General features: G+C 46.9%; 1 protein-coding gene across 3 annotated transcripts in view; it reads right to left on the bottom strand.

The window, feature by feature from the left end:
- The window catches only part of GDPD5 (glycerophosphodiester phosphodiesterase domain containing 5), a 233,522-nt gene that overhangs the window by 51,325 nt on the left and 157,320 nt on the right, over positions 1-24,877 (bottom strand). For all 3 annotated transcript variants that reach the window (XM_071764477.1, XM_071764297.1, XM_071764395.1), the window contains exons 3-7: positions 17,414-17,517; positions 7,561-7,654; positions 6,180-6,239; positions 1,996-2,094; positions 249-342 (exon numbers count right to left, since the gene is read on the bottom strand). In XM_071764477.1, the coding sequence (XP_071620578.1) occupies positions 249-342; positions 1,996-2,094; positions 6,180-6,239; positions 7,561-7,654; positions 17,414-17,517 (451 nt within the window). The remainder of the gene's footprint in view (positions 1-248; positions 343-1,995; positions 2,095-6,179; positions 6,240-7,560; positions 7,655-17,413; positions 17,518-24,877) is intronic.

The raw sequence follows: 24,877 nt of genomic DNA, 5'->3' as shown, positions 1-24,877 counted from the left end.
TCTGCCCCCAAACTGGTCTTGGGTGCCTCCCCAAACCAGTTTCACCCACTCCACATCCATCCAGATCCCTCTAGAAGAGCATCCACCTCCCCAGTGTGACCGAGCTGGAGCCCAGGGATCGGAGCCCAGCACTTCCAGCTGGTTCCCAATGGGCCAACCCAATGTCCCACCAGCCAAGTTGGAGGACCAGGTCCCCCCAACCACCCAGCAGCCCCTGCCCATCCCAGAAGGACAGGAATGGTACTCACTGGCTTTCTCTGTCCGTGCAAACTGCCCTGCTATCAACCACGACAGCGCTGTCACTGCTGCCAGTGCTCCTATGTGCAAGAAAGGGGCTGTGGCCTGCAGGACACAAGGAGAGGAGAGAAAAAAAATGATTACCAACCACCCAAACACCTTGAAAATTCATCAGTCGTGCAAGCTCAGTCGTGCACCAGACCATTCCGTGCCAAAAAAGCCACCAGCATCCTGGTCTGTATCAGGAAAGTGTGGCCAGCTGGACCAGGGAGGTGATGGTGCCCCTGTATTTGGCATGGGTGGGACCTGGCTGAAAGGAGACCTTAAAGATCTCTTTAACTACCTCAAGGGTGCTTGGAGAGTGGAGAGAAACAGCCTCTTCCCTTTAGTGAACTGTGACAGGACCAGAGGGAACGGATGGAAGCTGTGCCAGGGGAGGTTTAGGTTGGATGTTAGGAATTTTTTTTTTTCTGAGAGGGTTGTCAGGCATTGGAACACCCTAGGGCAGTGGTGGAGTCACCATCCCTGGAGGCATTTAAAAAGCATTTGGACTTGGTCCTTAAGGACATGGTTTAGTAGTTAGATGATGGTGTTGGTCAAAGGTTGGACTGGATGAGCTTGGAGGTCTCTTCCAACCTAAAACATCCTGGGATTCTGTGACCACACCTTGGGTGCTGTGTCCAGTTCTGGTCCCCTCAGCACAAGAAAGACTTTGAGCTGCTGGAGAGAACTCAGAAAAGGGCAACAGAGCTGGTGAAGGGTCTGGAGAACTGTGAGGAGAGACTGAAGGGATTGGGAATGTTGCCTAGGTTGGAAGATGTTGCCCAGATTAGTGGGAAATGCCCCATCCCTGGAAACATTCCAGGTGAGGTTGGATGGGGCTCTGAGCAACCTGATCCAGTGGGAGGTGTCCCTGGGGGTTGGACCAGATGAGCTTTAAGGCTTTTTTCCAACCCAAACCATTCCATGGTTCTATCTACACAACAGCCTGTGCATCACCACTGTGCATCACCACGAGACAAAGTTTGGGATGGATCCTCTGAGTGCTCTCCAGTTGTCTGCCTAAATCTTTAAGAAAGAAGAAAACAGAAGCACTTTGGGAAGTGTTACTTGTGTGAATACTGGTTTTTTTCCCCCTTCTTTTTGTGTCTATTTGCATACACCCAAATATACAGCAGTGATCACCAGTAAAAACCTCTCAAGCCTTCCATGGGCAAAATATTTTTGGACTCCTTTTTGAGGAAGAGGGGGAAAAAAAAATAACATTTTGTAACAGTTTTCCTCTAACATTTACATAGCCCTGTAGCATACCACAAGACTTTCTCTGGACTACATTTTTTTTATATAAATATAAATTTATGTGCAAGAAAAAACAAACCCAGAGCACTCCTCCCATAGGACAAGGAAAAACCATGATGCTCCAGGCCTGGCCATCAACATCCAGAGCACTCTGTGCCAGTTCAAGAGGAGGAATTGCCATCCCCTTCCAGCAGCTCTTGAGTCACACCCAGCCTCAGTTTTTTCCACCAGCCAAGCCCTGGTTTGAGCTGAAAGATCCAGGAGATGGAAAAAAAAAAATGAGCTGGTGGCCTGGAGGACACCATGGGAGTTTTGCTATTAATCTTGCCCAGGTTTTAATATTGGGACTGACAAACATCAAGGTTGGGTTTTATACAAAAAAAACCACACCAAGTCCATGAGATGTGGCTGCACTGGTCCCTTTCCCCACCCAGAGGAGCATCCTTGGAGACAACTTACTTGCAGTGAAATAAACACCATCTCCCATTCATCGTCCCAAAGCTGTGCTATTGATGACATGGTCACCACTGTAGTTATCAAGGTTGTCACCAGGCCAATCTGCAACAAGTATGAGAGTATTTACTTACTGGAACCTTTGTAGCATTATCACAGCAGTTTTACAGACTGAAAAAAATGAAGGGAAAAAAAAAAAAAAGTAATAAACACTCTAAACCAACCAGCATTAGGACCCACAAGGAAAGAGGTTGGGTTTATGTGCTGTCCCAGTACAATTTCCCCTTTTCTACCACTGGAGAAACAGCACTGGGCTGAATAGTCCCAGGAGACCATCTGATAGATGTGGATCTCATTTTCTGCACATGGCAGCTGCTGGGCTGGAGAGATCAGGCTGCTTGCAATGCCAACAATTTAAAGACAGGTTGGGAGAGGAGCCTGAATTCTTCAGGAGATGATCCTGGATTTTCCTGACCCTGCTGCAACAGCCTGGGATGTACCATTGGGATGGGAAGTTGGTAGAATTCACTCAATTTGATTCTCCAATCATTCTCTTTAAGGACAAAGACTTGAAGATACCCAACAGACAACAAACATCACACTTCTCAGCAAAGGGTGAACACGTGTGCCACCAAGACTCCTATCCCCAGCATTTGGGAATCCTCTTGAGATGCTCCAGGAATAATTTTGTGCTTGGATGTGGTTTCCCCTGGGTCTGATATGGCAACAACCATGTGGTCAGCATCCAAGCCTCGTTGACAGAGCAGGGATAACAGATACTGAAGCTTGAGAAGAGGCTCTGGATGGCACAGCAGATGCACAGAGATGGCAGAACAAGCCCCAGTCCATCAGCCACCCCCTCCCAGTCTCCCTCTCCCTCCACGTGGAGTCTAAGCACTCCCATGTGAAAAAAAATCCCTTCCATTTTGAAAGCAAAAAGTTCAAATAATCAAAAACTGTCATAGAAATAACTCTGTTTGGAAAAATAATTTTTAAAAAAGACATTAAATCTGAGCTGTCTGTCAAAAACCAGTTCACCATCCTCCACTTCTCCATCTGGTAGCTCAGTCTGTGTTGGTCCTCATGCCTGCTGGGATAAATGCTGATGCTCTGTGTCTGGACCTGAAACCTCTGTGGGAGCTTTGGGCAGAAAAGGCCAACTGGTACATGACAGGGAACTATTCATTTAGGATGCACAGGGCATCTCTAGACCAACCTGGGAGTTACTTAATACCTTAGACCAGGAAATAACCCCTCCACGTTCCCAAAATGTACAGAAAATAACTCCACGTGGAAGGATGGGATTTCTCTTCCTCGTTTAGCCCTTGGTTCCCACCTCCTGTTCCTCTCTTGGCTTTCCACAGACAGATCAGCCAACAGCCTTGAGTTGTGTCCAGAGGACAGCAGTGGCTTATCCTTAGCATCCAACTTTTGGGGGACATGAACAAAGCCCACAGGGCAGGAGAAAAGGTCAAGAGATCCACCTGTCCCAGTAGAAGAAGAATCCCCAAGCCAAGAGGCTGCATTCAAACCATTTGCTAAACCCAACCAACCCATTTCTCACAAAAACACAGAATAGTTGGGGTTGGAAGGGACCTCTGGAGGTCATCCTGACCCCAGGTTCACCCAGAGTAGGTTGCACAGGAGGTTGTCCAGGTGGATTTTGGACATCTCCAGAGGTCCCTTCCAACACAAATCATTCCATGAATCTCTGATTTCATCATTTCCTCCTCCCACCAGCTCCAATTTATTGCTTCTTAACCTCTCTCATGCATCTCATACTTGATTTATGATCCTCAGCTCCTTTTGCAGGACTACAGGAGAAAACTGGAAGAAATGGTGCTGTTTGCACACACCAGCCTTTCCCACAGGCTTTAATCAATATTTGAAGGGAATTCAACACAGCTGGAGAGAATAATATTAATTTATTCCACTCTCATATCTCAACCTCCTTAGGAAGCTGAGGGAGCTGTGGGGAGGGGAAGAAAGAGGCAAGGAGTTGTGATGGAAGGTGAAGGGTTTTGGGAGAAGGGAAGGAAGGATGGGTTTCTATAGGTAAGAACCAACTGATCTCCACCAACCCAGTCCTCTTTTGGACTTACTGAAACCCACCAACCACCTGGAGCATGTCTGAAAACTACCATTTCCCATGATAAAGCAGCATACATCAGACTCAGGAACCAACAATTTATTTTCCAGGCAGCCAGCCCCCACCCCCTCTTTGCATTGCATCCCCTCCTCCAAAAAAAGCAGCATTTCTATCATTTTGAGGAAAAAAAAATTAAAAAAGAGGGAGCAGGGAGGTCTGTGGCTTCCCTGAGGGGTGGTACATCTATCTGTCCAGGTTCTGATCCTGCAAGAACCATTTTCAGGAGAAGATGTGTATTGGCAGCTTCAGGAGTGATTCTTAATTACCTATTATCAAACTGCCAGTTTTAATTGAACCCTGCCAAGCCATCTTCTTTGGTTCTGGCTCTTCCTGCAAACTCTTTCCCCCTTCTTTTGTGCTCCAAACACCAGATCTGCAACTGTCCCACTACAATCTCCTCCCTGCATCACAGAATCATCAAGGTTGGAAAAGATCTCTAAGGTCATCGAGTCCAACCATCCATCCTACAACCCCTAACAACTAAACCATCCACTGGAGCTCTTCATCTCCCTGTCTTTTGAACACCTCCAGGGATGGTGTTTTAGGGAATATTTTTTTACTGAGAGGGTTGTCAGGCATTGGAATGGCCCAGGACAGTGGTGGAGTCACCATTCCTGGAGGCATTTAAAAGGCATTTGGAGCTGGTCCTTAAGGAGATGGTTTAGTAGTTAGATGATGGAGTTTGACTCCATCAAAGGTTGGAGTGGATGAGCTTGGAGGTCTCTTCCAACCTAAAATATTCTGGGATTCTGTGATATGGTGCCCCCACCTCCTCCCTGGGTGAGGGACAGCTTATTCCAATGCCTCACCACTCTTTCAGTGAAATTTTTCCTAATATCAAACCTGAACCACCCCTGGTGGAGCTTTACCCCATTCCCACTTGTCCTATCACTGATCACCAGAGAGAAGAGGTCTGTCTCACCACCACCTCCTTTCAGGGAGCAATAAGGTCTCCCCTCAACCTCCTCTCCAAGCTGAACATCCCCAGTTCCCTCAGCCTCTCCTCATAAATTTTGTTCTCCAGACCCCTTTGGTTGCCCTTCCCCAGCACCCCCAGGTCCTTCTTCCACTGCAGTGCCCCAAACTGCCCACAGTACTCAACATTTTCTCTGAAATTTCACAACAATGTTGTTTATTTTTTTTTTTAATTGCATTACATGCCAACCAGGACCTCCTTGGGTTCCAGCCAGCCACAAACTCCACGTGGTACACCCCAAGTTTTAATCCCTGTGTCATCTCCCAAGGCTTCTCCACACTAAGTTCCTCCAAGCACATCCTGAAAAGCTTCACATCTGCTCCAGGGATGGGTTGAGCATGGAAAGGAGCAGCAGAGAGCTTCAGAAGACAGGCTGAAAAAGTTGGGGTTGATGAGCTTCAACAAGATAAGGCTCTGGGGAGACCTTGGAGCATCTTCCAGTGCCTGAAGGGGCTCCAGGAAATTTGGGGAGGGACTTTCTGGAGTGACAGGACAATGGGAAACAGTTTTAGACTGAAAAAAAGGAGAGATTTGGATTAAATATGAGGACAACATTTTTTCCTGTGAGGGTAGGGAGACACTGGAATTGATTGTCCAGAGAAGCTGTGGCTGTCCCATCCCTGGCAGTGTCTCAGCCCAGGTTGGATGGGGCTTGGAGCAACCTGGGATGGTGGGAGATGTCCCTGCCCATGGCAATGGAGTTGGAACTGGATGTTTTTGAAGGTCCCTTCCAACCCAAAGCAGTCTGGGACTCTATGATAAGGGAACAACACACTCAGGTACCAAACTCAGGTTGTTTTTATGACATGATGTTCCCAGTCTCTGAAATCAGGATGTCAGGAGGGACCCAAAGCATTTCACCATATTTTTTGTCCTCAGGCTTTGAATGCCCCCAAGGTACAATTTTCTCAGATCTCTGTGATGGGGACACAGGCACCAGAGGTGTCTGATGCTTATGCTCTCCCAAAACCACCATTAAAAATAGGTACCACAGGCACCACCCAGTCCATAAACTCCTCTTTTATTGAGATCCTGCTCCTTTCCAAGCTGAGAAGAGTTCTTTACCTTGTGAAGCCAGTGCAGGTTCATTTGCTGTCCCACAGCTATGTGACATAGTGCTAGTATCTGAAAGGAAGAAAGCAAGAGTCAGAAAATGGCTCATCAAAAATCATCAAATGTTTGTAAGTGCAGGACCACACCACCCAAAATGATAACCAAAGAAACCAGGGCAGAAAACAGAACTGGGGATGGTCCAGCAGATCCCATATGGCTTGGTTATGGAGATAAATCATCTCCAAAGTCCAGGATCTGCAAGGACAGACTTTGACATCCAGGAGGCAAGAAGTTGGAGAGCCTGGTCCATGAGGGCACAGCTCCCAGGACCTCAGCAAGCACTGACTGTATGGGACACCTCAATAGACACCTCAATAGACACTTTGGAGATCCCAGGAACCTGGGATGAGAGAAACAACTTCTATTTGTAAATGATAAATAAGGGAAAGTGGCAACTGGGCCCAATCAGTGGGATCAAGAGCTCTATTTCTCTTCAAGCCAACTGCACAGCCAGTACCAGGAGTGAGGTGGGGGTTGGTCTCTTCTCCCAAGTAAGAAGCAACAGAACAAAAGAAAATGGCCTCAAGCTGTGCCTGGAGAGGTTTAGATTGGATGTGAGGAAAAAATCTCTCCATCAAAAGGGTTCTCAGGCCCTGGCCCAGGCTGCCCAGGGCAGGGGTGGAGTCCCCATCCCTGGTGGGATTTCAAAGCCACGAAGATGTGATGCTGAGGGCCATGGGGTAGAGGTGATCCTGGCAGTGCTGGGTTAACAGTTGGAGTTGATGATCTTAAAGGTCTTTTCCAGCCAACAATGTTTTAGGGTTCTATTTATTTTTTATTTTTTTTTACAAAGAAAGTTGGGGTTGATCAACCTGGAGAAGGGAAGATTCTGGAGAGACCTTACAGCAGCCTCCCCGTCCCTGGAGGGGACCTACAGGGAGGGTAGTGATAGGACAAGAGATAATGGTTTTTAACTGAAAGAGAGGAGATTTAGATTAGATATCAGGAAGAAATTCTGCACCATGAGGGTTGTAAGATACTGGAATAAATTGCCTAGGAAGGTCTTTGATGCCCTCTCCCTGGAGGTGTTCAAGGCCAAGGTTGGATGATGCCTTATGCAACCCAAGTCGAGTGAGAGGGGTCCCTGCCCATGCAGGGGGGTTGGATCTTGATGATCTTGAAGGTCCCTTCCAACCCAAACCATTCTATGATTCTATCACCTGAGGTCAAAGCCCATGGGGTTTTTTCACTTTCCATTTATTTAAGCAACTTCGGGCTCGGAGGGGGAGAGACAACTCAGTTCTGAAAGGAAAACTGCTGAGACTGAGAAGTTCATGGCCTTTTTAAAAGAAACTCACAAAGCTTTAGGGAAACAGCATCTGAATGGACTCACCAGTAACACTGTAATGTAGGTGAAGCCAGCAGCAGTTGTTACAAGTATTGGAATGGACCAATCACTCCAATATCCCATTCGGTTGTATAAAAACCTGAAAGAGAAGTGTTAAGGACAGGTTAAGAGATTCATCACCACTACCAACTTCACTAGGATTAGAGAAAACTTAGGAAAGGGACCTTTCCCTTTTCACCATAGAACTGAGAAGCAGCAAGAAACCCACAAAAAAACCCAAAACAAACAAACAAACAAACAAAAAAAAACCCCAAGTCACTCTGAAAACAAATCCAGTGGTTGTGCTCTGATCTTTAATCAAGTCTGCAAAGAGGAATCATTTATGTCAAACACAGCAACAATGTTATTTTGGGGGAAAAAATCATATTGGACCAGACCTTGGTTTTTTAGAAAAGTATTCCCTGGAGACAAGGGAAAAGTATCCTCACATGTGGAGGTGTTTCCCTAAACAATAGATCCAACACTGTCCCATGTTCTCATGGACTAATAAAACCCACAGGTAGCAGCAAGAAAAGGAATGGGGCTGTGCTGTGTGTTTAAGGTGCAAAAGCTTTGCAGAGGGATGAGCTGGTGGAAAAACTCCCCTGTACCTAATTCCAATGGACTGTAGAGAAGGTCCAATCCTGAAAAAGTGGATGCTGTCAGGAGTTGGGCTCAGGACCTCCCAAAATAGGGCTGACTACAGGAACCCCAGGTCCCTCAGCTGCTCCTGGAGTAGTCTGGAGAGGAGAAGGCTCCAAGGAGACCTTATTGTGGCCTTCCAGTATCTGAAGGGGCTGGGGGGGGGAGATTTTTAGGATGTCAAGGAGTGATAGGACATGGGGGAATGGATCCAAACTGGAGGAGGGGAGATTTAGATTAGATCCCTTCTCCTTCAACTGACCCTGCTTTGCCCATCCTAAAGGATGCCAGGGAGGTATTTTGGGCTCAGTGGGTTCCCTGGTCCTGGTCCTGTTTATCTTAAAGTTCTACATAAGCAATGGGCTCAGTGATCCAACCCTGACAAGAGGCAGCAGCCATGTCCTGATGCCCTGGATGGGCAAAGCAGGGACTGAAGAAAGTTTAGAGCAATACTGAGGTGCAGATGACATCCTACAGGTGTATCTCCAAGTAACACACCTCCAAATCATTTCTCTCCAAATCATTTCTCTCCAAATCATTTATCTCCAAATCAAATGTCTCCAGACAAGCTTGGGTTCCTCTAAGCCATCACCCAACAGTGAATTCTGCAGTTTCCCTGCACACCTGCAGAACATTTGCCACCTCCCCAAAGCTTAGCAACACAAAAAAATAGAAGCCAAATGTTTTTCATACGACCTGGGACAGGGAACAGGGAAGCTCATATTCCTTCCCTGCTTTATTTTTTGGGATTGCTCTTCCCCACCACCACTCCAACCAAGGGGCAAAGAGTTGGGCTTCAGAGAATCACAGAATCTCAAGGGCCTCAAGGATCATCTGGTCCAACCCTTCTAATATTATTACTTATCTGAGATGTCTCAGCACCCTGTCAGGCTGAGACCTAAAACTTTCCAAAGTGGGGGAATCCAGAACTTCCCCTGGGAGACCATTCCAATGTCTGACTGTCCTCAGAGTGAAAATCTGTCCTCTTGTATTCAACCAGAATCTCCCCAGGAGCAACTTGTGCCCATTGGCCCTTCTCTTGTGCAATGATTCCTGTAAACAGGGAGTCTCCATCTTCTTTGTAGCCCCCTTTAAGTACTGGAATATTGTAATAAGGTCTCCACTAAATCTTCCCAAGTTTTCTCAGCTTCTCCTGTCTTCATCCTCCTGCTGAAGATGTTTTCTTCTCTCCTCTTTATTCAGGAAAATATCCAGGTCCAAACACACATCCCCCTCAGCTGTCAGGTTTTCATAGAACCACCACCAAATAGTTTGAGTTGGAAGAGACCTTGAAGACCACCCAATTCCAACCCTTCTGATGGGCAGGGACACGTCCCACCAGACCAGGTTGTTCAAATCCCCATCCAATCTGTTTTTTTCCAACCCTACGTTTCAGAAGGCATTTTCAGGTCAGCATCCTGCCTCTTCGCATCACTTTCTAGAGCCAACAGGCAATAAAATCTTCCTGAAGAGAAGCACCATGTGAAGCAGACCCCTGATCACAGCAGCAGCACTGGAAAATACACTGCCCCTTGTGCTTACCAATAAGTCTCAAATGTCCAATTTGCATTTAAATATACAATTCCCAGTAAAATTGTCCTGGAGTTGGATTCAGGAGTCCTTAAAGCAGATCAGAAGACACAAGACAGACTCAGCCCAGTATCATCCTTAGCCAGAAAGGCAGAAGGGCACCCAAGCCCCACCACACCAGGAGAGAGGCAGCCAAATCCCAGAAACCTTGTATAGAATCAGAGAATCCTAGAATTGTCTGGGTTGGAAGGGACCTCAGAGCTCCTCAAGTCCAACCCTTGATCCACTCCCCCCGTGGTTCCCAGCCCATGGCACTCAGTGCCACATCCAGGCTCTTTTGAAATATCTCCAGGGATGGAGAATCCACCCCTTCCCTGGGCAGCCCATTCCAATGCCTGATCCCCCTCTCCATCAAGAAATTCTTTCTCATGTCCAACCTAAACCTCCCCTGGCACAACTTGAGACCATGGCCTCTTGTCTTGCTGAGAGTTGCCTGGGAAAAGAGCCCAACCCCCCCCTGGCTCCAACCTCCTTTCAGGGAGTTGGAGAGAGTGATGAGGTCTCCCCTGAGCCTCCTCTTCTCCAGCCTCAACACCCCCAGCTCCCTCAGCCCTTCCTCACAGCATTTCTGCTGGATCCCTTCACCAGCCCAGTTGCCTCCTTTGGACCTGCTCCAGCACCTCAAGCTCCTTCCTGAGCTCAGGGGCCCAGAACTGGACACAGGACTCAAGCTCTGGCCTCCCCAGAGCTGAGCACAGGGGCAGAATCCCTTCCCTGGACCTGCTGGCCACGCTGTTCCTGAGCCAGCCCAGGATGCCATTGGCCTTTTTGGCCACCTGGGCACACTGCTGCCTCCTCTTCAGCTTCCTGGCAATCCAGACTCCCAGCTCCCTCTCTGTCTGGCTGCTCTCCAAGCACTCTGTGCCCAGCCTGGAGCTCCGTATGGGGTTGTTGTGGCCAAAGTGCAGGACACAAAGTGTGGCTTCTGAGAGTTCAAGCCTGACCTGGATTAAAACTTTTTCCAGTGGACTTTTAAGAAAAAAGAACATCACTAGGTTGCCTGGGTTACCTTTACCTTTCTGCAAATCCTCTGGTACAGCAAGGACAAGAGAGTTACAGGAAGGATGCTGCAGATGCCCAGCAGGGACAAAGAGCCCTGGTGCAACATCTGGATGCTGTGATCTCCTGTGGGCTGCCTGAAACCCATCCTGATTTGCCAACCTCAGGATTAAATCCAGCTGAAGAGGAGCAACCAGGTTGAGAACACACCTGAATCCAAATGGCTGAGTTGGGACAAACCTCACTCTATTAAAAGGTCCCCAAAATTCAATAGACATCATCTCCAACACCTGAGAATGTGGAGTTCAGACCCAATGTCCAACTGGTTTTCCTCAATCCTACTGAGCAGCTCATTCCATGAGATGGCCCAGGAGAGCACAAAGGGGGTTCTCTTGCTGGTTTTTTGTTTTGTTTTGTTGTTTTTTTTTTTTGTAAAACAACCAAAAAAATGCTCCATGAAAATCCCAAACTCAACCTCTCCCCCACCACTCAAATCCAGCATCATTGATCAGCCCCAAATCCTGGTCTGGCAGCTGCTCCATCTGTTAAATTCAGCAGGAAAGTCCTCATGTAGGGTCTGGAGATCAAAGCCTTGGGATCAATAAACATGAACCAAGTGTTGGTGCTGGTTGGGGATTCAAAGAGTCATAAAAAAAAAAAAAAGGGATCTGGAAGGAATTAATATGTTGTTAGGAAAAAAGAGGAAAGGGAAGGGAAGGGAAGGGAAGGAAAGGGAAGGGAAGGGAAGGGAAGGGAAGGGAAGGGAAGGGAAGGGAAGGGAAGGGAAGGGAAGGGAAGGGAAGGGAAGGGAAGGGAAGGGAAGGGAAGGGAAGGGAAGGGAAGGGAAGGGAAGGGAAGGGAAGGGAAGGAAAGGAAAGGAAAGGAAAGGAAAGGAAAGGAAAGGAAAGGAAAGGAAAGGAAAGGAAAGGAAAGGAAAGGAAAGGAAAGGAAAGGAAAGGAAAGGAAAGGAAAGGAAAGGAAAGGAAAGGAAAGGAAAGGAAAGGAAAGGAAAGGAAAGGAAAGGAAAGGAAAGGAAAGGAAAGGAAAGGAAAGGAAAGGAAAGGAAAGGAAAGGAAAGGAAAGGACTCCTTTCTCTGAAGTCTTTGCTCATGTGGCCCTGTGATAGTGCCAGGTCTTCACTTGATGTGCAAACGAGTGTTTTAAAATGCTGTTTCCATGGTAGTTATGAACACATGAGCTTACTCCAGAGGTAAGAAAGGGAAAAAAAAATTAGCTACATAGACTTGCATTTATAGTCCTGCTCCAGAGGGAACAGAGCCAGGTTCACAAATTAAAATCTCTCCCACATCCTTCATTAACCATTGAGCTTTCTGTTGCAGTATGTTGCCTGCACACTGGAGATCTGTAGTATAATGCAATTAAGTGTAGACACCACCAAAAAAATGCCCAAAGCAATAAATTTAAAAATATATATATATATTTACTTTAATTCAAGAGGCACAAAGCCATTTCACTGACAAAGACCTCATTGCATATTCAGCCTCACAGACAAAAAAAAAAAAAAAAAAAAAAAAAAAGTTTAAAACCTGCAGCAATACATTCCAGGCTCTAATTTTGCCTTTCTTAAACCCATTTCAATCCCAGAAGAGTCCCTTAAGTCTTTACAAGTTTAAAGGCCAAATCACCACATTTATGTAGGTGAACCCTAACATTGCCACAATTTAATGAGGGCAATTTGTTGGTTTTTTTTTTTACAAAGCTACACGAATCCACTCCTGCCTGACCCAGGGGCAGGGTTTGCTCTGCTCATCTGTAGGGTTCTACTACCTTTTAATTCATTTCTGGGAGCTGTTTAGCATTTAGCATAACTCTGGACAGCTAAAAAATTAAGAACACCCTAAGGAACTTCTAAGGAATTGGAGAAAATGGCTGTTCATAGCTTGGGTGCTCCTAAAATCCTTGGATGCTCCTACAATCCTTGGATGCTCCTAAAATCCTTGGATGCTCCTATGATCCTTGGGTGCTCCCATGATCCTGGGATGCTGGTTAAAAAACTGGCTGGGTGGCCCAGCCCAAAGAGTTGGAGGGACTTAAATCCAATTATTTGGTGGTTGATTATAGGTGTTGTTCCCCAGGGATCAATACTGGGGGAAGTTCTCTTCCCCCAGAAGGAAGAGGTTGGATGAAGTATCCATGAGCTGGATGAAGAGGTCGAATGCACCCTCAGTCAGTTTGCAGGTGACACCAAGTTGGGAGGGAATGTTGATCTGCTGGGGGGTAGGAAGGTTCTGAAGAAGGATCTGGAAATAATGGATTGATGGGCTCATTGCAGGAGGTTTAATAAGGTCAAATATCAGGTCCTGCATCTGGGTCAAAAGAAACCCAGGCAACACTCCAGGTCTGCAGAGAAGTAGCTGGAAAGTGCTTGGTGGAAAAGGACTTGGAGGTGTTGGTCTACAAAGCCTGAATATGACCCAGAGTATGCCCAGGTGGCCCAGAAGGCCACCAGCATCCTGGCTTGTATCAGCACTGGTGTGGCCACCAGCAGGAGCAGGGCACAGGGATTGTCCCCCTGGGGTGGGCACTGGGGAGGCTGCACCTGAAATCCTGGGGTCAGTTTTGGGTCCCTCCTGGCAAGAAGGACATTGAGGGGCTGGAGTGTGTCCAGAGAAGGGGAATGGAGCTGGGGAAGGGTCTGGAGCAGAAATCTGAGCAGGAGCAGCTGAGGGAGCTGGGGGTGTTCAGCCTGGAGAAAAGGAGGAGGAGGGGAGAACTTCTGGATCTCTGCAACTCCCTGAGAGGAGGTTGGAGTGAGGAGGGGTTGGGCTCAGCTCCCAAGGAACAAGTGACAGAACAAGAGGAAATGGCCTTAGGTTGTGCCAGGAGAGGTTTAGATTAAATATTAGAAACAATTTCTTCCCCAAAAGGGACCTTCTGGCTCTCTACAACTCCCAGAAAGGAGGTTGGGGTGAGGAGGGGTTGGTTTCTTCTCCCAGGGAACAAGTGATAGAACAAGAGGAAATGGGCTCAAGTTGCACCAGGAGAGGTTTAGGTTGGATATTGGGAACAATTCCTTCCTGGAAAGGGTTGTAATTCCTTGTCCCAGGGCAGTGGTGGAGTCCCCATCCCTGGAGGGATTTCCAAGCCCTGGAGCTGTGGTGCTGAGGCCATGGGGCAGTGGTGGCCTTGGCAGTGCTGGGTTCAGGGTTGGATTTGTTATTAAAGGTCTTTTCCAACCAAAATTGATTCAGTGATTCTATGAATTCAGGTTCCAAGTGTCGTGTTGGCAAAAAAAAAAAAAAAAAAAACCACAAATGAGAGACACTTTGCAGTTTTAACCAGAATAACGAGGCTTTAGATTTCCATGCTAACAGCCCTGCCAAGAAATACCTGGAATTACAGAGGACATGAGGGTGAGTGACCCAACAAGGTGCCTCTTCCTACATAAACTACTGGATGGCATTACCAGAAGTGTCACCAGCAGAAGAAGTAAAGTTTCTCTCCATTCTGCTCAGCACCAGGGAGGTGGCACCAGCACCACAGTGCCCTGGTTTGGGCCTTCCAGTTGAAGGAGGATGGGGAGGGGGTCCAGTGGAAAACTACCAACCCAAGATGGTGAGGAACTTGGGGAACAGAGTTTCCTAGGAAAGCTTGAGGAAGCTGGGCTTGGTTAATCTCAGAGAGAAAAGGGCCATGAGATGATCATTGCCATCACTGCTTGACAGAGAAGATGATGAAATGAGAGACTTCAAGACTGGCACAAGAGGTTTGGGCTGGAAAATCTCACAGAGGGTGCTGGAATGCTAGAAAAAATCCCAGAGAGGGGGGAAGTCTTCATCCTTGGGGTGTCAAGACTTCAGTCAACCTGGTCTACTGCAGACAAGTCCTTTGAGGGGCAGGTGGGACAGATGCCTCCTGTCTTTCTCACCTGCTGTGATCAACTTCTGGGACAGAAAAAAGTTCTTTGTAGCTGCCTGGATGTGATGTGAGGAAGGAGAGCTCAAAAGGATGATCTTTGGAGGGCACAAAGAAGCTTTGTGACAATAATTCTTTGTTCTGCTTCCTCCAGAGCCCTCCTGCCAGTAGCTTGGTGTGCTAGGTCCAGAGACCTGTCATTTGTCCCCAGAAGGTCTGCAAAAGGCTTACAGAGCCAGAAGAGCACAGAAGGAGACAACAGGAACAAGGATCAAAGAAACCTTGACCATAAAAATGGTGCAGAAGTGTTGGCCACTGAGGAGCAACAAAGATGGGGTTTCCAAGAGCCAGGACCCCACTGTATCTCATCCCCAACAGGCTCACAGCTCCATCAGGACCAAAATGATGCTTTCACCTCCTTTACACCCCACCTGGCTGGAAAAGGGTTCTGTTTTAATGGACCCCACACATCTGCTCTGGGAGGGAAGAGGACCAAGCTCAGCCTGAACAGGACCCACTGGAAATTTTTCCTGGAACCAGCCTGGCTGTAATGGAAACCTCACCTGATGTTATCATCCTCCCTTTCCCAGCCTTTCCACAGCACTTCTGGCTGTTTATTTTCAGAAATCCTGTTATTCTACTCAACCTCTGGAGCAGGGATCTCATTGGGGTGACAGCACACACAAAGAACTGACCCATTTTCAGCACTGAATGGCAATGCTTGAACAGATGCAATTTTGCATCCTAAGAGCCACTTCCTCTGCTGTTGTGCACAAAAAGCTTTGGGTTTTTTTGTTTGTTTGTTTGTTTTAGTTTGGTTTTCCAGTCCTATCCATCCAGAATTGCTTCCAGCACCCTCTGTTTGCTGGGTTTTGTGGCAGGGGATGAGGCTTTGGTCTGCAGGTGGACATGGGGGTGTTTTAAAACCTCAGTACCTCTTGCATCCAGAACAGACCCACTCCAAAATTGTTCTTGCCCCATCCCTGGAAGTGTTGAAGGACAGGTTGGATGGGGCTTGGAGCATCCTGGGAGGTGCCAGAATTTTCTCAGTGATGCCCAATGACAGGACAAGAGGCAATGGGTATAAACTTGAGCACAGGAGGTTCCATATAAATATAAGGAAGAATTTTTTCAGTGGGAGGGTGAGGGAGCCCTGGCCCAGGCTGCCCAGGGAGGTTGTGGAGTCTCCTTCCCTGGGGACATTCAAACCCCCCCTGGATGAGTCCCTGTGTCACCTGCTGGAGGTGACCCTGCTCTGGCAGGGGGGTTGCACTCAATGATCTTTTGAGGTCCCTTCCAACCCCTCATTTTCTGTGATTCTATGATTTTACTGCAAGTGTCAGCAGCCATCAGGGCTTCCTGCATCTTCAGCAAGAAGGGGATGATAAATGGCACCACACAAAGTGAAACCTGGGACTCTGTGGTGCTGTGTTGTGCCCTGGTGACTTTTATCTGTGTGTCCCTAATGTGGATGGAAGGCCTTGAATAAGTTGTTGTGTGATGAGCAAATTCCAGCACTAAAATTATCCCATGGGGGTGGATTTCCCAGCCCTCCCCACCCCTAATATTAAGCCCTTGAGAGGTATTAAAAAAAAATAAAATAAATCCTGCAAGCTTGCCCTCACTTTCTGTGGTTCTGTGGCTCTGCCAATGGCAGGGGGTTGGAACCAGATACCTTCCAACATAAACCAGTCTGGGATTCTGTGATCTCCTCCCTTTCCTACATGAATATTTGGGGACACAAAACCCTGCTGCAATGGCCATTCACAGCATCTTCAGGGCTTGCTTCATCCCGGCATGATTTATATATATATTTTTTTTATCCTTTTCTCAACTTTGAGCTAAAACAGATTTGGCTTTGCAGTGGGGTGTTAGGAGCATTCACATCCTTACTGAAGGAAACAAAAAATGAGTTCTAAAATACCCTTTTTTTTAAACAAAAAAAATCATTTTATAGTAGTAGCATAAATCAAGAGCACTGCTGATGGTTTCTATTCTCAAAGTGTGGGTCTTAGAGAAGGAAAAAGAACCAACCCACACTCCTAGGAGGAGTCATGTCACTGACTTAGTAAAACTTTTCCCCCACACAACTTCAGCATCTAAAGCAGGCCCTTTATTTACAGGATCAACAACCCCCTGGGATTCAAGATGTTCAAAAAAAGTTTATTTATTCTCTTTGACAAGAAGATGATGTCAAAGCAGTTCAGTTAGAAGAGAGCCCAAGGTACTGTCAGAGTGGTTTAAGATGCTGCTGAGATAGCAAAAAGAATAATTTCCAGCACTGGGGGGAGCTGGCAGGACCCCAAACTCCCCAGCACACCCCACTGGAAACTTTGTTTTCAGCTCCTTCCAACTTTGCAAAAATTTTCCACGCCTGTATCTGCTTCAGGCTGAATTTTTTTATTTTTTTTTTTTTTGTCATTTAGATTTAGTGGAAAGCTGCAGCCAAATTGCTCAGCCACTTCCAAACCCAACCAACTGGAGAAGCATCCGAATAACAACAACCAAAAAATAAAAGGTTTTTACAGGATTTCAGCCCCACCTTTGTTTTCTCATGGTGTTCACCAAGGAGACAGGAGGACGATTTACACCAACCAAAAAAAAGTTCTCCTTCAGTCTGACTTCCCACCTTGTTGTCCCTAAAAAATCCACCTGTAGGACTCAAATGGATCCCACCCAGCTCTTAGAGGAGGAGGATGGCAGCCAAATTTGTCCAGGGTTTCCCTCTCCACACCAGGGGAACTCTACTCACCAGTTGATTTCATTGTAGTCGTTGTGAACTTCCCACCAGAAATAAAACCAGACCAGGGTGAGGAAAAAGGATGAGGTGAGGATGAGGAACCAGAGGCGTTCCCACTGTGGATGAAGAAGAGAAGTCAGAGTTAAAGTTATCCTGTTTCAGGACCACTTCCCCATCCTGCCCCACATCTCATCTAGAAGCTGTTGAGGTTGGAAAGAGTAACCAGACATTCCCAAGGGCAGATTCCAGATTTATTCTCCACTGGGGAAGGTGGGAGATGGAATCCTGGTCCCCAGCTCTGGGCAGTTGGGTCACTTAGGAAGATCCATCTTATTTTATAGGGCACAGACAGGAATGAGGGAGCATTTATGGACACAGAGCCAGTTTTCTCTTGGTTGGGGTTTGGGATTGTTTTTTTTTATTTGGGTTTTGCTTTGTTGTTTGGTTTTGGTTTGCTTTTTTTTTGGTTTGTTTTTTTTTTTTTTGCATTTTTGAGGCAATTGTTTAATTTCCTTGTCCATACACATGTGAGAGATGTAACTTGGAATTTTACTCTCTTTCTGAGTAGTGATCACACAGCAAAGACTACACAGCAGGTTAGGGATGCTTCTCCTACCCAGACATTGGAATCCTTATTCCTTCCCCCAGGGAACTCAGATCCTGCAGGGCCAAACCACCCATCCCCACCATTTCATTCCCACCACATATCAAAGTGTTTTGCAAATAATACAGCAGAGGGAGAGACCACACCAGCATCAGATGAAAGGTATTTTATCAACATTCAGTTGGGGTGAATGTTGCAATTAATTAACTCCAATCCACCCTCTCCAGAACAATTAAAAACAAACAAAAAAAAAAATAAATCCTTAAAACATCTGTTCAACGCCCCATTCCTATTGCATGGGTAAAAACCTAAACCACAAGGACACCCATGAAGAGAAAAATGTTGCAAGAAAATTATCCCTAACCAACACCATACTCCATGTGCTCCTTGTTGGTTTTATTCTGCAAAAGTCCACACATGTTTCTGTTTTGAATTCTCATCCAGTTTGTTCAGAACAAAACACTGAAATAAATCTGTGAGGGGGAATACTCCAATGAATCCTCTCTTCCCAGAAGGAGCAAGAAGAAATGAAAACTGAAAAAAGCAGCTCTACTGCTGTAATTTCCTTCTAGACCCTGAGCAAACCATTATTAATCTCTTTGGAAAATGCTCTTTTCTCCAGTGAGCTGCCTCACAGCTTTTCAATTAAGATAAAAAATGATGTAACCAAATAAACACAGGATTGGTGAGACCCCACCTGGAGTCCTGGGTGGAAGTTTGGAGCCCCCCAACACAAAGAAGGAGATGGAGGTGTTGGAGTGAGTCCAGAGGAGGCCATGGAGATGATCCAAGGGTTGGAGCAGCTCTGGAGCCAGGGGGAGAGAGTTGGGGGTGTTCAGCCTGGAGAAGAGAAGGATCCAGGGAGACCTTGGAGCAGCTTCCAGTGCCTGAAGGGGCTCCAGGAAAGCTGGGGAGGGACTTTTGAAAAGGGCATAGAGTGATGGGTCAAGAAAGGACAGTTTCAGGACTGGGTGGTGCCTGTGGTACCTATTTTCATGGTGGTTTTGGGAAGAGCATAAACATCAGACACCTCTGGTGCCTGTGTCCCCATCACAGAGATCTGAGAAAATTGTATCTTGGGGGCATTCAAAGCCTGGGGACAAAAAATATGGTGAAATGCTTTGGGTCCCTCCTGACATCCTGATTTCAGAGAGCTGGGAACATCATGTCATAAAAACAACCTGAGTTTGGTACCTGAGTGTGTTGTTCCATTATCATAGAGTCCCGGACTGCTTTGGGTTGGAGGGACCTTCAAGAACATCCAGTTCCAACCCATTGCCATGGGCAGGGACATCTCCCACCATCCCAGGTTGCTCCAAGCCCCATCCAACCTGGGCTGAGACACTGCCAGGGATGGGGCAGCCAAAGGTTCTCTGAGCAACCTGGGCTGGCGTCTTATCACCCTTCCAGGAAAGAATTTCTTCCTAGGATGTAACTTAAATCTCCCTTTTTTCAGTTTGAAACCATCCCTCCTCATCCTATCCTTCCATGCCCTTGCAAAAAATCCCCCTCCAGCTTTCCTGGACACCCCTTTGTCTTTCCTTTTGAGGGAACATGGAAGACCTCATCCTTGGATATATCCAGAATAGATGTAAGAGGAAGCCATTGCCTCTTTAATTGTCAAGTTTTCATCTTCCATGGACCCTGGAGCATTTTCCAGTGCCTGAAGGGGCTCCAGGAAAGCTGGGGAGGGATTTAAAATAAGGGCACGGGCTGACAGGACAAGGGGGAATGACACAGGCCCTGCCTCTGTTTCCCCATCAGGAAAATGATAGTCCTGACACTCATTAGCAGTACAGCCATGTGCTGGAAAGCAGATAAGGTGAATTAAAGCCAGGTGAATTAAAAATATCTCTAGTATCTGATGTTTAACACAAAAGAAAGCAAGTCAACCCCACTTCACCACCATCTTAAAAAACATCTCTCTTTCCTTTTTTCATCTTCAGTACCTGAAGAGAACCTACAAGGAACCTAAGGAAGGACTTTTCAGAAGGGTGTTGTCAGGGTTTAACACTGACCAGGCAATTAAAGCAATTAACAGCTTCTCTCTATTAATCCCCCTCCCTGATAAAGAAAGGAGAGAGAATAAGGGAGAGAGACTGATGGGTTGGGAACTAAACTACACAGCTTGAAGGAAACAGGAATGAGAAATAGGAAAAATGACTCAATCTATACAAATAGACAGGAAAATGGATCCCAGGTTCCTCCGCCCTTTTCCCCAATAACTCTCACGTCACCACCCAGGCTGCAGGGCAGACCTGGGAAAATCCAGACTGGAATCCTGGAGTCAGCAGCAGTTGGGAGCTGGAGGCAGGAACACACAGATTCAGGCTGGGATGGATCAGGAGCACAGGCAGAGGAAGGGATGGGATCCTCCCAGGATGCCCAAGCAAAGAGGGAGAGGGGAAGAAGGGGAAGCAGGAAGGGGTTTGAGCCTGGGGATCCCTCCAATTTCTCCTGAGGATGAGGTGGATGGGATGGAATCCTCTGTTTGCTCAATTCTGGCATCTCTCTTGTCCCTTCCTCCCAAAGGAGGGTTCCAGGTGGGACCTCTTGACTCCTTTTCTCCTTCTGGAGGGCAAAATGTTCCTCAGAGCTGAGCAGTGTCCCTGGTTCTGTGTGCCAAGTGTGTAGTGATATATTTATTTCTAAACATGTGGCTCAACACAGAAGAACCTAGGGCTGTATTTGAATGTCCCTTTGGTCAACAGGTTCCTTAAAAATCCAGGCTCCAGCTGGAACTATAACCATGGAGTGGGATCAGTCCCAGCAGCAGCCACTGCCTGAGAAACTTGCTGTTCATTTCAGCAGTGCAGCTGCTTACAAGAGACTCAGCTGGAAGCAAAAGTAGAAGACAAAAAATCACCTTTATCCTGCCCCAAACCAGGACAGGTGTGTAGTGATAGGATGAGGGGTGATGGTTTTAAACTGGAAGATGGGGAGATGGAGATGAGACATTGGGAAGAAATTCTTTGGGGTGAGGGTGCTGAGCCCCTGTCCCAGGGTGCCCAAGGAAGCTGTGGCTGCCCCATCCCTGGCAGTGTCTCAGCCCAGGTTGGATGGGGCTTGGAGCAACCTGGGCTGTGGGAGGGGTCCCTGCCCATGGAATTGGGGTTGGAACTGGAGGAGCTTTTGGGTCCCTTCCAACCCAAACCAGTCTGGGATTCTATGATATAAGAAACCCCAATTATTCTCTGCTTTTCCCTCCCATCTTAAAGGCTGAAGCTATTTACTCATCCATCACCCTGGATACCAATCTTGTGATGCAGCTCTTCCTTGTATGCTTCATCTGACAGAAAAGTGCCAAGAGAAAAAGAAAGCAATAAAAAGGCTTGGAATTATTTCATTTTTGCTGTGCCAGAAATGATGCTTTCTGCTCAAATTCCCAATTTTGGGCCAGGGGTTAGGGTTACAACTTCGGTTCCAGTTTATCATCTTTTTGATCAAACCTCAGTAGCACCATTAGTGCCTCATTCCCACACAGGGATTTGTGTTCCAGATAAATAAAGCAAAAAAGGACAAGATTTTTCCAAAGGACTTCTGCAGTGTAACTACTGAGTGCATTCAAAACCATATGGCCAAGAATTGATTTATTTTTTTTTTTTTTACCATGAGGGTGGTGAAACACTGGCCAGGTCACTCACAGAGGTGATAAATGTCCCATCCCTGGAAACCTTCCAGGTCAGGTTGGATGGGAGCAACCTGATTTAGTTGAAGATGTCCCTGCTGACCTTTAAAAGTCCTTTCCAACCCAAACCAGATTTTCTGATCTAGCTCAACACCATCCTTCCCCAGTCCCAGAAGGAGCAGCAAAATTGCAGCATCTCAGCACAATGAATTTTCTCCACACCAACCACTGCTGCTCAGCCAAACCAACCCTTTCCAACCCAGAATTTCCATGCCCACCCATGCAACATCTGGATTCTATAAAGACACAATCCCAAACCCACTCACACCTTCACCCCATCCCACCCAAACTCCCCAGGACAATGGAATTGCAAATCCTTTCAGCAGACCAGGACTATTTGCTCCTGGATGCCTTCCAGTCTGCAGCTCTCCAGGCTCTCAAACATCCCTCTCCCTATTGTTTGCTGCCTTTTTCCTCTCTGTTTGGTTCAACATCTCCTTCCACTTAACAGCAACACTGCTGAATTGGTTGACTGGGCAGGTTTTGAAAAGCAGGGGAGGCTTAAAGCATCACAAGTGCTGAGGATCAACGTTGCTATAAAGAAAAAAATAATCCTCCAGTTCTTTAAAGGTCATTATGGTATAAGCTTGGACAGGATTCGTGCACTGGATGACACTGATTTGATAAACAAGCCAAGGAAAACATTTCAGAGCAGTTGGGCTTTTTTTTTTTTTTCATATAATGTATTTTTCCCCTCATTTACATGCAAGTAGCATAGTTAGTGTCAAACCCTCCAAAAGCTATTTTTGGTCTGTCCTTGATGGTGCACTTGCCAAAGAGATTTTCCTGGCTGATTTTGTCAAAACCCAGTCAAATTCTTCAAGGGTTGACAGAATTCCAGCAGAGTTCTGGGTGGGCTTTTAGAAGAACAGGGAACATCTTCCCAGCACCACTGATGCTGGGACATCAGATTCAGCACAAACTGAACCAAAATCTGAACCACTGTGAATCTGACCTACTTGCACAATTTATAATATTAATTGGACTTATCCCAGGTCCTGTACAACCTCCTTCCAACAGCTCCTCAACTGGAAGAGCTTCAGAGGCTCCAATTTTGCAGGCTCCCACATGCAAGGAGAAATCTGCAAGATGCAACAGCTTGGAGCCCCTGCTGCCAAAAATAAAGACTGAAAATCATGTCATCCCCATCACTCAATCACAGCCATGAGAAGGGGGAAGAAACAAGGTCACTTCACCTCCAGAATTTCAGGCAGAACCCCAAGGCAAGTCTGTAGGTACTTGAGAAATAATCCACGTTTTCAGCCCCATGGGATTTTAGAAGAAGGCCAGCACTGACATTTTTGGCACTTGTTCTAAATTACCCTTCTTTTTCCCACATTTCACTTTCAGTTTCTCCTGTTGCCCATGGGATTAAGATGGACATGATCCCCAGTTATAAATTACTGGAGTCCCCAGCATCAGAAGGACACAGAGCTCCTGGAAGGTGTCCAGAGGAGCCACTGAAATGCTCAGAGGGCTGAGCAGCTCCCTGGGAAGCCAGGCTGAGGGATTGGGGTTGTTCAGCCTGGAGAAGAGGAGGCTCCCAGGTGAGCTCAGAGCAACCTTCCAATATCTGAAGGGGCTCCAAGAAAGCTGGGGGAGGGCTTTGGACACGGGGGGGGTAGGGAGAGGAGAAGGGAAATGGGTTAAAACTTGGAGAGAAAGGGGAGATTGAGGTTGGAGATGGGAAGGAATTCTGGAATTTGAGGGTGGGGAGAGCCTGGAACAGGTTGAGAGAGTTGGAGGTGTTCAGTCTGGAGGAGAGAGGAGAGGAGAAGGAGAAGGGGAAGGGGAAGGAGAAGGAGAAGGAGAAGGAGAAGGGGAAGGGGAAGGGGAAGGGAAAGGGGAAGGGGAAGTAGGAGGAGGAGGAGGAGGAGGAGGAGAAGGAGAAGGAGAAGGGGAAGGGAAAGGGGAAGGGGAAGGAGAAGGAGAAGGAGAAGGAGAAGGAGAAGGAGAAGGAGAAGGAGAAGGAGAAGGAGAAGGAGGAGAAGGAGAAGGAGAAGGAGAAGGAGGTTCTGGGGAGCCCTTGGAGCAGCTTCCAGTGCCTGAAGGGGCTCCAGGAAAGCTGGGGAGGGACTTTGGACAAGGGCCTGGAGGGATGGGATGAGGGGGAAGGGTTTCCAGCTGCAAGAGGGGAGATGGAGAGGAGATGAGAGGGAGAAATTCTTTGGTGTGAGAGTGCTGAGCCCCTGTCCCAGGGTGCCCAAGGAATCTGTGGCTGCCCCATCCCTGGCAGTGTCCTCAGCCCAGGTTGGATGGGGCTTGGGCTGTGAGAGGCTCTCACCACCCTCATTGTGAAGAACTTCTTCTTAACATCCAGTTTATATCTCCCCTCCTCCAGTTTGAATCCATTCCCCATATTCTATCCCTCCCTGACATCCTAAACTTGCATCCTTGAGATGTGTCAACATCTCCTTAGGATAAAACTCACAGAACCTCTCTGAAGCAAACCCAGCAGCTCCAGCTTCCTCTCTGACACCCAAAATCACCCCAGAGTTTCCAAATGAACTGAAAAAGAGAAACCTGCTTTGAACTCTGAATAGTTAAGAGGAAATGCCAGTCCTGGGTGGATTAGGGCTCCATTCCTACCCAGAGCTCACAGCAAACAACAGTGTGGGCAAAATTGGGTCCCTTCCAAGTCGTGCATTTCCAGAAAGAATTGGAGTTTCCAGTGCTCTAATGCCACTGACCTTGCCTGGGACAGTGGAGGGGGTTGTAAATTGGCATTGGGAATTTTAAAGCAGGTTCTTGTTGGTGCACAGCCCAGAATTAGTTATGTTTGGGGTTTGTAGTTCATTTCCCACCTTCAGTTGTCTCCAATGCATTAAAAAAATGTTTTTCTGTTAACTAAATACCACTCTGTAATTGCAAAAAGGAAAGAAAAAAAAAGTTGCAGCTGTTTTGTTGGCATTCTGAATGCTTTTAAGTAAATATAATTTTTTTTTATTAGTATGTTGTCCTTTTAATAGGTGCCTTGAAAAAATCATACTTTTTTTTTTCTCTGTTCAAACCTTGCCCAGTTTACACCAGGACAGGTATTTGTGGCAGCTCAGAGATGGAAACAGATGGGTTTCTTCTTCTTCTTTTGATTCACACCCAGCTGTGAGGACTCCACAGATCCTCACATCAAACCCTTTGGGGAAGTCCCCAAAGTTCTCCCAGAGCAGCTGAAACCTCAGTGAGA

The sequence above is a fragment of the Heliangelus exortis genome, chromosome 1 (assembly GCF_036169615.1).
Source record: "Heliangelus exortis chromosome 1, bHelExo1.hap1, whole genome shotgun sequence".
NCBI lineage: Eukaryota > Metazoa > Chordata > Aves > Apodiformes > Trochilidae > Heliangelus > Heliangelus exortis.
This window is presented reverse-complemented; position numbering and strand designations above follow the sequence as displayed.